This window comes from Chanos chanos, chromosome 12 (genome assembly GCF_902362185.1).
Source record: "Chanos chanos chromosome 12, fChaCha1.1, whole genome shotgun sequence".
NCBI classification, from domain to species: Eukaryota; Metazoa; Chordata; class Actinopteri; order Gonorynchiformes; family Chanidae; genus Chanos; species Chanos chanos.
Genome location: NC_044506.1, coordinates 18,328,491 through 18,342,500, shown reverse-complemented (window position 1 = coordinate 18,342,500; position 14,010 = coordinate 18,328,491). Strand labels below are relative to the sequence as shown.

Genomic DNA, 14,010 nt, shown 5'->3' with positions numbered 1-14,010 from the left:
AGCCGTTTCGACTTGCTAAACGTTACAGGGGTTAATCCAATCCTTACGTTTTAATAGAAACACCAACCTCGGTGTAATCCATGCGCCGTAATGCATACTCATAAACACATGTTACGCATGCACTGGTACTTGCCAGTTTTCTGGGGGAAAAAAAGAGGAATAAATCCAATTTTCAACATGTTTGTCTCTGTCAGTCGGCTGTTTTTGTTAATGCGCCTATGTATGTGTGTACGAGTGAAAGGAATCGGGAAAAAGGCAAATGTGCACAGGGGATACACTGGCATTGAGTCGGAAGATTACGGAACGGGGAACTTGGCTCAGTGGACGTATTGAACCCCTGCCACCAAAAATTCCCCCTCCGCACGGCACAACCCCCCCCCCCCCCCCCCGAAAGCTCAGCACTGATCTTCAGCGTGCATGCATGTCTCACGCTGATTCACACAGGCCACATACCTTCACACAGGCCTGTCAGGGAATAGGAGACAATGAAAGAATCCCCAACCTTACCCCTCCCTCTGTCTGCCACCCCTGCAAGGTGAAAGGCAGACGTGACACGAGCAAACGCCTTCGCAAGTGACGCTGCGGGGCAGCAGGAAGCACAGAAAGACACGCTTTGAGAATTTTGGGGGGGGGTTTGGGTGGGGGGGGAGGAGTTGCTGCAGTTGAATGTCGGGGCACCGACTCATGGGGAAGGTTATCTCTAAGAGACACACTTTGGCAAGAAAAAAAAATCCCCTAAAAAAAGGAAGAATAAACAAAGGATCCAGCTGTTTGGGGAGGAGGGTAGAAGAAGGCAGAAAATGCACCACAGCTTGACACAAGAACAGAGTTAGCATGTGGCATTTTACTCACAATGCGAAGTTAAAAGGAAGTAGCGGTTTAGGCTAATTCTCTGAAAGTTAAATCTTAGTGGTTGCACACTACAGGTAGAATGCATGAAAGACAGGTTCTCTGACTACCTCAGAGCTCTTACCAGTCCATCGATATTATAAATACCCCCTTGTATTATCAGATCTGATTATTTGGACAGTTCAGATAGATGACCTCACATCTATCTGTCCATCTATTTGCCTGTCTGTTGATTCATCTGTCCATATAAAAACTGCTATAGGACGGCAAAGGCCTGAGTCATGCTGGCCCTTGTTGGGCCATTAAGTTGCAAAGTGTCCTCGTTATTGCCATAGGTCATACAACAAAAAGTGCATCCATCCAGTTGAGAGACTGGAAGCAATCAGGAGAGACAGATAAACTTCTGGGCTATGCAGTCCTTTTAAAAAAAGACACCAATGTCGATAAAAAAAAAAAAAATAGCAAAAGGTAGATTGTTGTGGTTGAATGAAACAGGGATGCAGCGGTGTGGAGAGCTCTTTTCTGGTGACAGACAGGGGTTTTCAATGCTAGACGTTCTTAATACGTGAATGTACCCCTCTTTATAATTTACATTACATTGATACATAAAATGGGAGTTTCTTTTTTCAGAAACTTGGTTTTGGGGACGGGTGATGTGAGCCATGTCAGTGTGCCAAAATAAAAGCTCAGGTTTTCTTGGCATGATTATCCTAAAGGGAACAAGGCAGTGAACTGTTCAGGGTTTAAACTGTGTTGCCTGGTAATCCATCCAGAGGCTTCATAAAGACACACCGAAGATTCAGACTTTGGTGAAATGTTTGCTGCTGATTTTATTTCAGCTTTGCCACAAAGAATGGACTGAAACTCATAGTTTCGGCGTCCCGTGGGTCAGTATGTCTCGGTCTTGTGGAGGCAGACAGAGTAACACGGATGGTTCCAGATGGAACAGCTTTCATGACAGAGTCATCTTTAGCGTAACGGAGCAATCTTTAGCATGACAACGACCTGTGTGAGTTCCAACTGTTGATGTCTGGGAAGAAAAACTAGTTGGACGAGCGCTCCCGCAAAGTCAGAGTAGATGCCGCTGTTCTAGACTCAAAACTCTCTCATTCGCTCTCTTTCTAATATACAAATAGATACATGCACAAAAGGGGCAGGGTGATATGGATGTGGTCATTTATTATTGTATACACACACACACACACACACACACTTACAGCGAAACACATAGACACAGAGATATGCATAGCATCACTTTTCTTGACATGGATATTCTTGACATCTTGGTGGATGATAAAGAAGGACCATGAACCTAGCTAGGTTTCCAGTAGGCCTGCAAGCCACACTAATAAAACTCACACAATACACTCCTCAGGTTGTTCAAAACAGATGGACGTCGATGTGAAACGACCCACTCTCTGTAATCCAGCGCTCGCTCCTGTTATAGTAAGACCTGAACACACATTGAGCATCTGCTGTACCATTTGTGGTAAATGTGTCATTACTTCAATCCAGGTCCGCTCTTCTTGGGATATTTGCCACTTCCAGAGGCGTGTGATGAAATGAAAGTTATAAAAGAGGAAGGCAGAAAAAAAAAAAAAAACCTTCTCAGAATTATAGCTCACTCTTCCCCAGGAGAGACTCAATTCTGCACAGTGTGTTGAGAGCAACTGATTATACCTCTGAAGACACTAATTACCTGAGTGTGTGTGTGTGTGTGTGTGTGTGTGTGTGTGTGTGTGTGTGTGTGTGTGTTTGAGTGTATGCGTACGTAAAATTGCAGTCTACACGACTGCTTGAGTGCTCTTTCAAGAAATTCCCATTCCTCAAAAATAGGAAATTATTGGGACGGTGCTGAAGAGAGTATTATTCACAGAGGAGAAATGGCAGGCAGGTGAAAAGACTTTTTTTTTTGTTATGAAAGTGACACTCCTGCAGGGAATAAAATTAGACAGATTACAGTGCTAACAGTGAAGAGCATGAAACTGGAATACGTCACACAGAGAATATATGCTCTTTTAGAGCAACTTGCTTGACAGCTGTCCTCTGTCTCCTTTGTTTATCAATTCCATTAATCTAATGCATATTTAGACTAATGCATAGACTGTAATGACTCCTTGCGCCAACAGAGATGCAAGCTCGATAAATCTAGCGAAGGCTAGCATTTATTTATTTAATTTTTTTTTTTTTTTTACGTGGCTCCATTCCACGAAGGGAACGAAAGTCTCAAAAGCAAACAGAGAATAGCGGCGGCGGGGGGAGAACAACAATGAGAAGATGACGCTAAAAAAGAAATACTCGCGAAATCCAATAACAAGCTAACACTTTGTCAATACTCTCTCATCAAGGACATGGAAATAATGGGATTAGAAGGAAGCAATAAAATATCAACAGCATGCATGCATAATTTGTGCTGATTCTCTCTTGCTGGAGAGACTCTGCGAGGCTGAAGGTGACTTTCTTGCTAGCTCTGAGCGGGATTGGCACGACACCCTTAGCTGGAGGTAGTGTAATTTGTAGCCCTCAGCTGAAGTCTGTGGCTTCCTCGGTTTGATGTTTACTGGCTTGGATTCAAACAGCCAGATTCTCAGAGAAAATAGAGCCTAATATATATATATATATATGTATATACATACACACACACACATATGTTGTATGTCAGATGCTGCACATCTAAGATGACTTCAGCTGCATTGTGTTCATGTTGGGGGATTTGCTTTTTACTTTGGTTGTTCAGTGATGGTGAAAATCATATCACACAGAAAACAAACATCTTTTTGACGTCCATATTTCTGGTAAGAAAAAAAAATAAATAAATAAATAATAATATAATGGGCAATCTTCCAGCGGACCATATGGGATACAGTCTCACCAGGTGCGGCCTAGCCGTCGGCCACTGATTTCCACACGTGCTCATCTCTGGTGATTTGCACTCTGTGTGATTTAGTGAGCTCAATAAGGCCTTGTGTCAAACACATAGTCGCACACATGTAGCAATCCATCACACGTGACCAGAGGCAGAAAATCACGTCGCACTTCATCGCTATGTTTTCTCATTAGACCTTTGGTCAGCAGAACCCCAGCCCACCCCCACCCCCACCCCCACCCCCCCGAGCTTCCTATCTGTCACTGCTGGGTCTTATACCGCTTCCCATCACTTCCCCTAACAGTATCAGTACTGAAGGTGACAGCTGAACAGACAGGTGGAATGGACATGTTATTCCTTAGATGTGTGCGGTCTCATATGTTTAATGAGTGTATTCTATCTCTCCGTTCGCCATGGTCAGAGAGTCACTGACACATTTGTACAAGAGATGAGAACATGTGTAGCTGTGCTGCCTCAGAAACATGACAAAAATAAATGAAAACAAAACAAAACAAAACAAAAAAAGACAGAAAGAGAGAAAGAAAATGAAAAAAAAAAATGAAACAAAAAGAAGTTAAAATTCTTAAGTAACTATACACCACAGTACAGTGTTTACTCTTGGTATGATTTTTAAACTGATTTTCATATTAGGTTGTTTTTCCTATATGTTTTAAGATGGGTATTTCACTGTGGAAAACCGTGTCGTTTAGTGAGACATGTATCCATACAGTAAGCCTGTAACAGTTGTATTGAAATTGAAACCATGTTTCTGGGGGCATGGTTTCATTGCATGTTGTGCATGTAGTGAGCTGTGTTTCATTTTCGTTTCAACATTTAAACCATATGTGGATATTCACGGTATGGTGCAATAACAAGCACTTTAAACAATGAAAATCAAAGATTGAAATTACTAACTTAATTTCAGTTAACAACAAGACTCTAAACAATGTTCATCCGTTTTCTTGTCAGTGCTATATAGTTGATGAGATTTTGTTTGGCATGTAATGCCAGTCTAGGCAGGCAGTTGTGCTGTTTGTCACCCTCATTCATAAATCACCATAATCATTCATGAATCACCATGAGGGGCAGAGTTTCTAAAAACAAATGCCACCAAGTTAGAAACTGAGCCACGATCCAAAAGCCAAAGAACAAACCAAACCAAATCTTACACCCTAACATACAGTCATGTTGAATGAATCCCTAACAGGCTATTGTGTATAGCAGGGGTGGGCAAATCCAGTCCTGGAGGGCCGGTGTCCTGCCGGTTTTTGTTTTCATCTCTTAGCTACCTGTTGATTTTCACTTTGAAAACAGGTGTGCATGCTCTTCAGCCAATCAGAGACTGTATTTAGTTGGTCGACAAGAAAAACAGCAGGACCATGGCCCTCCAGGACCGGATTTGCCCACCCCTGGTGTATAGCTTTAACCGCTCCAAGTATTACAATCTTATAGACAACTATATAAGATTTACTGTTTGTTGTGGATAAAGCAAAGTCTGCTTTAAAAGGCCAGTAATCAAATCATCAACCCAGCAGGAGTCAGTTACTGCTTTACTTGTTCTATTTTTTGTTTCAGTCAGGTGACAGAAATCTTTCACGGTCTACACCAGCACCAACCTTAGTCAATTCTCATCGTGATATCAAAAGCTTCCATAAAATTTTATTATCTGACCTTAACAACTCAATATGTTTTAATGTCCCATCTTTTTTTTCTTCTCTTTTTGATGTACTTCGCTTTCAAATGCAATCTCGACACTCACGACATCTTTGATGATTATGATGCTGACAATTCAGTCATGTCAAAGGTTTTGTTAGAACGTCCTTTGAAGCTAGTCATTTCTTCACTAGCGTATAGATGAATAACTGTCTCCTAGATGAATAACTGTCTCCTAAGAAACCAAAACCAGGTTTTCAGAGAGAGTTTTATAGTTTGGCCCATTCTCTAGCTCTGGAAGTGGCTGTGAATATTCCCTGTATATTTTAATTACTCTAGCGGGGGATGGATTGTGCTCTCTTTGGTCAGGGCTAAGCTTGTAATTAAGTGCACTAATTAACTGCTATAGTGGCAGAATCAGGATTTCCAGTTGCTTTAAGATTGATGGGGGGGTTAAACCTTTGACAGGCTCAGCTGATTGCCACGCGGCAAGCTCACAGGGAGGATACGGGGAGGGGAACTAATCAAGTCCCTCTTAACCTGGTTTACCTCATAAAATAAACCGCCAGATCGGCATCCGATGCTGTGGTTCCGCGACCAAGTTCTGAGACACGCTTGTTAGTCTCTAGCCTGTCAGTCAGTACAGCTGAGTACAGGAATGAAAGAGACCAAGTTAATAACATAAGATAAGACATGATGTATAAACATCGCTACTGACCTCAGATCAGACGGGCATATTATATGTGATTTGACTCTCTCTAACTCATTTCAATTTAGCTTTAAGTTAACTGCTAAATATTAACATCGCTAAAAGCGAAAATGAGGACTCTGAAGAGGGTTTCATGAGGTTAATGTCCCAGCACCTGTTGGGACAGAGGGCTGTGTTAGATAATGTACTCTCAGGAGAAGGAGTGAGCTGGGGCTGCTATCCTTGATGCTGTGGATGGCTGACTTAATAGCACATGAAATATAGAGGAAATGATTGTTAAGAAATTAACACAAAGCCTGAAGGACAAGGCTTCCGGCCAAGTGAAGAGGCATAAATGCACAAGGCAACGAACCTTAAAAAAAAAAAAACCTCACGTCTAACAACTGCCAGGTTTCGGCGTAGCTGCTCTCGGGTAGGGAGTTGCATGTTACGGTGGCCATCAGATCCCTTGTAGTGTAAAAGACCGTAATCACAGTTTTAACTTTTCCTTTCTTGTTAATTGTCAGGACTGCCAGGCTGCATTGCTTTAGTTCAGTGGCTGACGATCTTAACGAAAGACAGCTTAACGTGTTTAGAGTGCGGAGCAGTTCAGCCCAGCTATGCCGAGCCGTTCACGGAGGATTCCCGGGCACAATGACTCAGCATTTTCTGACAGTTCACAGTGACAGAAGAGGACTCCTTGGAAATCTTGTGTCCTAATTATGCTCTTTCGGATATCCGGAGCAAGGCTTCACATTTCAAACTGAAGAGGTGGTTTTTAAAGGTGAAGGAGGTAAAGGTCTTAATGTAAGAAACCATGGAGGATTGCAATACGTGAGGTCTGGTTTTGGGACCAGGCAATGTAATTGCTTTGGTCTGTTCTTGTTCCCTCTGCAAGTTGTGTGTTCTCTGAGCTGTAGTGTTCCTCTGGCTGTGTAAAGACGTCTTCACTCGGACAGTAATACGTACACGCAAACACAGGCACGTTACAGAAAATGTCTGTCTTTCTTCCATATCGACCAAAACATCAGCTTAATGTTCGCTCGTTCTGAGAAATGACACCTTTCTTCTCGCGTCGCGCACCTCTGCCTGACATTTCTTTCATTATTTTATCATCAGAGTAATTTTGCAGTCAGAAATGTGAGGTACTTCTGACTGAAGGCACAGAGAAAAAAAAAAAAAGGAAAAAGTTGCAATTCAAAAAGTGCCACTGGGTGCTCCAAAGCATGAAAATGTGTTTGTGTGCCAACATTTGTTGAAGTTGTCAGGACTGACATTTTAAAACGTCCTGTGAGAAAGAACGAAAATGTGACGGAAAACACTCACTGCAGCAGACGTCGAATCACTCTAGAGCACCCACCTGAGACCAGCCAGGCCACATCCCTTTCTTTCTTTCTTTTTTCTTTCTTTTTTTTTTTTCAAACGCCAACATCCGTGATATTTTTTAATCGTTGTAAGTTATTTTCTTCACAAATGCACTCGCAAAATGCGCGAAAACCCCCCCCCCCCAAAAAACACCTTGGTATTTGTCATGTCATTTGCTCGAAATGTTAGAGGGACTGAACTGAGAAAATTGTTGAAATGTGAAATAAAACGTTTCTGGTAGAATCACCCACAAAATTTTCAGAATGTTCTTTTCAAAAAAAAAAAAAAAAGAGTCTGGCCTCTGCTTCCGACGCAGGAGGTTTGGGTCGTGACTCTTTTAGTTAGTTATGTATGTGTTCTTTAAAGAAGTCTGCAGAGTACAGTAGTCACTGCATATTTTATCTGGAAAATTACTGAATACCTTTGCTCGTTGTATTTTAGGCACTGAAATAAATCGTTTGAAACTAAATTCAGCAGTAACAATTAAAAAAAAAAAGTTTTCCCAAAGCGCAGTTATCCAAGTGGTAAATGGATGATCTCACTCTATTAATGAATTATTTTGCCCCAGAGTGCAGCCACTATCTGTGAACATGGCAAATAGTTCTACAAAAAAAACCCCACTACAGTATAGTGTGTGAGTAAACTTCAGTGTATGACAGTGTTATTACATACTAACGACATGGTCATAAACCATTACGAATCCTAAAATCACACTCACGGCACAGTAGTGCATCTGATTTTTTTTTTTTTTTAATTTTATTTTATGTTTGGAGCATGAATGTGGATTTTTAAAAAAGGACCTAAAGAAAAACCACTGACTGATGGTGGAACTGAAATCCTGTTTTTGTTTTTAGAAGAGCATTTCTCTCCACTTCCACACATCCCGTCCAGCTGCTTTTTTGTGCTCTCCTTGTTTGTCTGTAGTTATGGCTAATTTGAAGCTTCAACCGGTTCAATAATTCCTAATTGGGCCAAATGTCAACAATTTATTAGTGTGGGGGAACAGCTGCTTCAGTTCATTGGAATGGCATCTGGCAAAAATCAGTCTTTAAATTAAGGCCAGTACTTTTAACGCTATGACTGCATCATACTGCATCCCTCCGAAAAGTAATCGCTCAGTTACCAGAGCGACATACGAGGCCTCATTAATAGAGACATTGAATATGTAAGGTTGGTTACTGATCAAAATAAAGATGTAATCATCGCTGTGAGTTTCTGAAATTTTGGTGAATCTCTAAGCGAGAGAACTAGGTTGCCCTGAACTGCTAGTCCAATGTCTTGGGTCTGGAAGTGAGTAATACCATCTTACCTCACGATAACAAACCCTGGGTCTTTAATGGTTGTTTTTGATAATAATCCCTGTCTCACAGCGGTTACTGTAACATCAGTAACCTACACTCTGTACCGGAGTGCAAGGGCACTTAAGGCGATAACATCACCTGATACTCTGGCCATAGATTAGAGTTGACCTCCTCTAATGGGAAGCCATTGGCCAGACAGTGCAGAGGATGGATGGTTAGGGATTCGGAGTAGCTTCCATCAGAACTGTGACAGGTTTTCCACAGAGGACTATTTGGTAGGAGGGAGATATCACGCCCCCTAGAGGGAGGTCTTTGACCTGTCTCCATCTCTCTCTAATGGTTCTTCAACCTACTCTAAGCTCCCAGAGGTGTCTACCTTATTACGGAGCCTATCACTCTGCTGGATTGTTTTTTTTTTTCTTTTTCTTTTTTCTTTTTTCATTCAACCAGACTGTGGATTTATTTTGCAGTCACACCATTCCCCCGCCATGCACGCAGACACCCATCGAGAAAATGACACGCAAGAAACATATGAACACACACAAAAATCACTCAAGTAAGCATGTACTGTATACAGGATAGACACATAGATTTGATGCTCATCCATATATACATACGCACACATGCTCTTTTTATTGTATGCACATGAATACACACGCCCAACCCTCTCTCTCTCTCTCTCTCTCTCTCTCTCACACACACACACACACACACACACACACACACAAACATGCACTCAACCTCGACACACATGCAGGCTCCAGTGTGGCATTCGCATCAGTCATCATCTCCCTCTATGTTAATTTCTTTAGCCTCTGGATGCACGGGTTAGACAACAGCCCCCACTTCCATAACAGTGCAACTCATTGAGGCTGATATTCCTACCAACACCCTTTAAGCTGTCACATCACTTAGTTCATACACCATTTGAATCAAGCTCTTCTTCTTCCTCCAGCCTCTAACTTGAGGCCTCCTCTCGAGCAAAGAAAGCTTGCAGGGAAAGGCCAGATCCGGGCCACGGGGGTGTCTTTCCCACAACGTGCAGATACACAACCATTCAAAAATTTTCCCCATCAGCAAGAGAGTGTACGCTTGAACGTGAAAAAATATGTCTCTGTGATTACACAAATAATCCCTTAATCAGGTTTCATCTCTGTGTGAGGTCTTAGATGATGGTAAATGATGGTGCTTGAGGAATCTTTTGACCAACCGCTGGCTAATTCACCTGTTTTTTTTTTTTTTATTATTGTTGTTTTTATTAAAAGAAACCAGTCTTGTCTGCTTTTTGTAGTGTTTTTGTGGTGTGTGTGTGTGTGCGTGTGTGTGTGAGTGTGTGTGTGTGTCTGTGTGCATCCATGTGCGCGTGTGTGTGTGTGTGTATTTGTGCGTGCGTACCTGTGTGTGTGTGTGTGTGTGTGTGTGTGTGTGCACATGTGTGCATGTATATGTGTGAGTGTGTGTGTGTGTGGGTATGGGTCTATGTGCGTGCATGCATGTATGTATATGTGTGTGTGTGTGTTTGTGTGTGTGTGTACTGGACCCGGTCAGGATATCGTTTAACAGCTTGTCAGGAGACTGGGAGGGTCCCTTAGGCGTGTGGATGACACCGTGTCTCATCCCACAGGCCTCTCACGATTGTTGTGTGACAGGTGCATGACAGGTCCTCAGCTCAGTCAAGCCCAGCGTCCATCTCCCACGGCAACACCAGCTGAATACCCCAATCTATTCCCATCCCTACATCTAAAATACGGAGTCCAGACTGAGGCGTCTCTTTGCAGTATATATCTTTTTTTGGGGGTTTAGTTTGTAGTTAAATCAGTGTTGGACCGAATCAGGGTTTGATAGTGTGAAAACATTTGCTAACTGTTTACAGGCAGAATTTTCCAATGTCTCTTTCATTTTTTCTGAAAGCGTTTACGAGTGAAACCTTATTGGAAGCTCATTTTTCAGCGTCCGCGTCCTCTCCCGCAACTCGTATTGTCTTCTGTAAATCCCGTTTTCATGCCCAGAGATGAGCGTAGAAGTGTGAATGTTGTCATGGAGATTCCGCACGGTCTCTGTGGTAGTGTCACTCTCCGTTCCCCTCACGTATTGGTGCTCACGCGGAATTCCGCAGAGAACGGAAACCTGTCAGGTCACAGAGAACCTCACCCAGTCACGCAAGGTCCGTAACGACACAGTCAACGCAGGTCTGAGTCACCTCAAAGTTTGCCTCAGTCTCTTTAAAAGCCGTCACCGAGTAAATCCAGGCCTGCACGCGCGCCTCTACGGATTCAAGCAAATTGGCCTTTCTTTTTTTTTTTTTTCCCCGTACCCGTGCGCTGCCCGGCTCTATATGTTTTAGCATTAATATTTGCTTTGAAATGAAATGCAGAGCTCAGTGCTTTGAGCCCGGACTCCTCTGGTTTTGGAGCTGGTGGTGAAAGGCGGGTGCCGGAATGCGGAATTGATTTACAAATGACTGACAAGGCCGTTTCCCAAAGGGAATCCATCATACCTCTGCAGGCTCCGGACCTACCATTACAATGCTAATGTCAAGGCTGAGTTCTCTTACAATCTACTGAAATCACTCACTGCCTTTTACTCTGAGTTTTTTTTACATAGGCAGTCAGAGAATAGTTTTCAGAGTATTGGTGGAGGCTTTTTTTTTTTTTGGAATCTTTTTAATCTTGAAGTTTTGTGCTTTTTTTTTCTTTTTTTTTAATAAGGTTTGAATATTGTTTTTCAGATTTTGTGACCTTTCATAGAAGTTGCGTATGTTCCGTAAAAAAAAAAAAAAAAAAATGAAAATCTTTGCTATTTTAATTGGGGTTGGGGTTAACTTTTTTATTTTCTTGGGCTTTTGAGCTGGCTAGTTGTACTGTTGGAAATTACAAAAGGTTATGGAGCCATATAATGTCATTTAATGTGTGGCTTGGTGTGTTTACCTACAGACCAGTAGTTGATTGAACTGTCTCATGTGTGGATTACTTTTTTAATGCACTGTGTATAAGGCAGAGCCCTGTTTGGTGAGCAAGCCCAGTAAGAAAACCAATGATCAGCAGTCACCTTCAAAGAAAAGAGAGAAAGTCAGAGACATTATTCAACCCTCTCCCTCCTCACACTTCTCCCCCTCTCATCTGGCCACGTTTATTGTTTCAGTTTATACAATAGAATTTTTATGAGCCTGCCAGTCTTGTGTTCAGTGACATTAACAGGTTTGTGTGTGCGTGTGCGTGTGCGTGTGCGTGCGTGTGCGTGCGTGTGTGTGTGTTTGTTTATTATTCCCATTGGTGTAAGTCCTACTACTGTTTCGGTTTTGTTTGTTAACTTTTCCTCAACTGTGCAAATGTCTCAGATCAAGGCCAACTTCTCAGCACATGTCATTTCAGTACACACACACACACACACACACACACACACACACACACACACACCATCCTTGAGAGACAGGTAGGGCAAAGATTTACACACACACACACACACACACACACACATATATATATATATATATATATATATATATATATATACATCTCATTCACTTTTTTTTTTTCCACTGAAATGAAATCTTGTCAACTGCTGTGATCAAAAATCCTTGAGCTGAATTCAAGTGAACTTCTCATACAGATTTTAGTTTGACCTAGACCTGTGGGCGTGTGTCAAATCTGTCAAAATGTTTCTCAGGACAATACTTTTTTTTTTCTTTTTCTTTTTTTCTTTTTTTATCTCACACTTTTGCCCCAATCCATTTTACACCGACAGACCCTCCTCAGGGAACGAACAGACAGAAGCTGTTGCGTTAGCCACCTCTAAACAACCAGTATAACATAGCGTGAAAGTGTACGTCTGTGTGCGCTTATAAGCATGTGCTTTTTTTGGTGTGGGTATGTCTGCCCGTGCATGCATGACCGGAGTCAGTATGTCCACATGACTGTGTGTGTGTGTGTGTGTGCACCATATTGGCACGGTTCATACTTTTGGCCGTTCCAATGTGCTCTCCTGAATGTCTCTCTATGTATTTATCCCTGTCGCTTAGAATGAGGAGTCTGGTTGTGTGGTCTGGTCTCAGGCTTAAGCGATTCTCCAATGGGAGCATTGCTTCTGTCCGCATATATCCGTACTCTATATGCACATACAGTGGGCTCCGGCCCATGTTTTGTATGTACGTATGGGTGGATGAGCATATGTATAAATTATATGTATATAATTTATCGTGTTTGCAAAGACTAGTCCATGTGTCTTTATCTGTACATAATTCTGATTATGTATCCAAAATATTCCAAAATCAAACAAACAAACAAAACAAATCAAAAAAAGAGAGAGAGATAAAAGCCAAATCTGAATGGGATCTTGAAATTGGACTAATTCAAATTGAATTGGAGACTTTTAAGAAGCAGAGACGAGAGCAGAGCTCGACGTCTTTTTTGGGAAATGCAGCTGGAACCTTGTTTGATTGACATATTGCTGGAGCCTATTTGAAGACAGACGACTACAATTCTAAAAAAAACTTTAGACTGGGATGTAGCTCCATAGACTCCAAAATGAACCACTGGCTCCCATACAAAACCTCATCAAAAAGAGCGCAGTTTCTCAACGTTCAATCATTACACTAATGACTGTGACAGAAACCTTACCATGAATTTTCATGTCACAACCTAAAGTATAATAAGAAAAAAGCAAATCACTTATGCCATTTAATGTGGCTGTTCATTCCCTTAAAACGAAGGGAGAATGACAATTAACTTCTAATTTACGTATATTTCACTGTATATATGTAAATATATACAAAATAAAGAGACGAATTAAAAAAAACAAAACAAAAAAAACAAAAAAAACAGGTTCAGCTGTCATTTTCTGCTGTATCATTTTTGTTTAGTAAGCCCGATTTCTAACAGAAATCTTTTCGTGTTTCGATCGACAGCTGAGGACACATGTGGTGATACTCTGAGGGGTTCAAGTGGCATCATTTCGAGTCCCAATTTCCCGAATGAATATTACAATAGTGCGGACTGTACGTGGACCATACTTGCTGATCCCGGCGACACCATCTCCGTCATTTTTACAGACTTCCAGACGGAGGAAAAATACGACTACTTGGAGGTGGAGGGGTCCGAGCCGCCGACGATATGGTGAGTGTCCGCAACGCCGAGATTTCCCGCCTGTTGTCTGTCAGTGCCTCCCAGTGCTTTCCCATCGTCTGTTCCAGCGCCGTGTCGGTTCCCCAGAAAAAAAAAAAAAAAAAAAAAGAAGAAGCTAGATGCCACATTTTCAGCTGTACATCTTCAGAAACAAATCTTAGGTTGAGC

General features: G+C 41.9%; 1 protein-coding gene across 1 annotated transcript in view; it reads left to right on the top strand.

Annotated features, from left to right (window-relative positions):
• Nucleotides 1–14,010, top strand: part of csmd3b (CUB and Sushi multiple domains 3b) — a 346,791-nt gene that overhangs the window by 127,583 nt on the left and 205,198 nt on the right. The window contains 1 exon segment of the mRNA XM_030788642.1: nucleotides 13,770–13,833. Within this exon segment, the coding sequence (XP_030644502.1) occupies nucleotides 13,770–13,833 (64 nt within the window).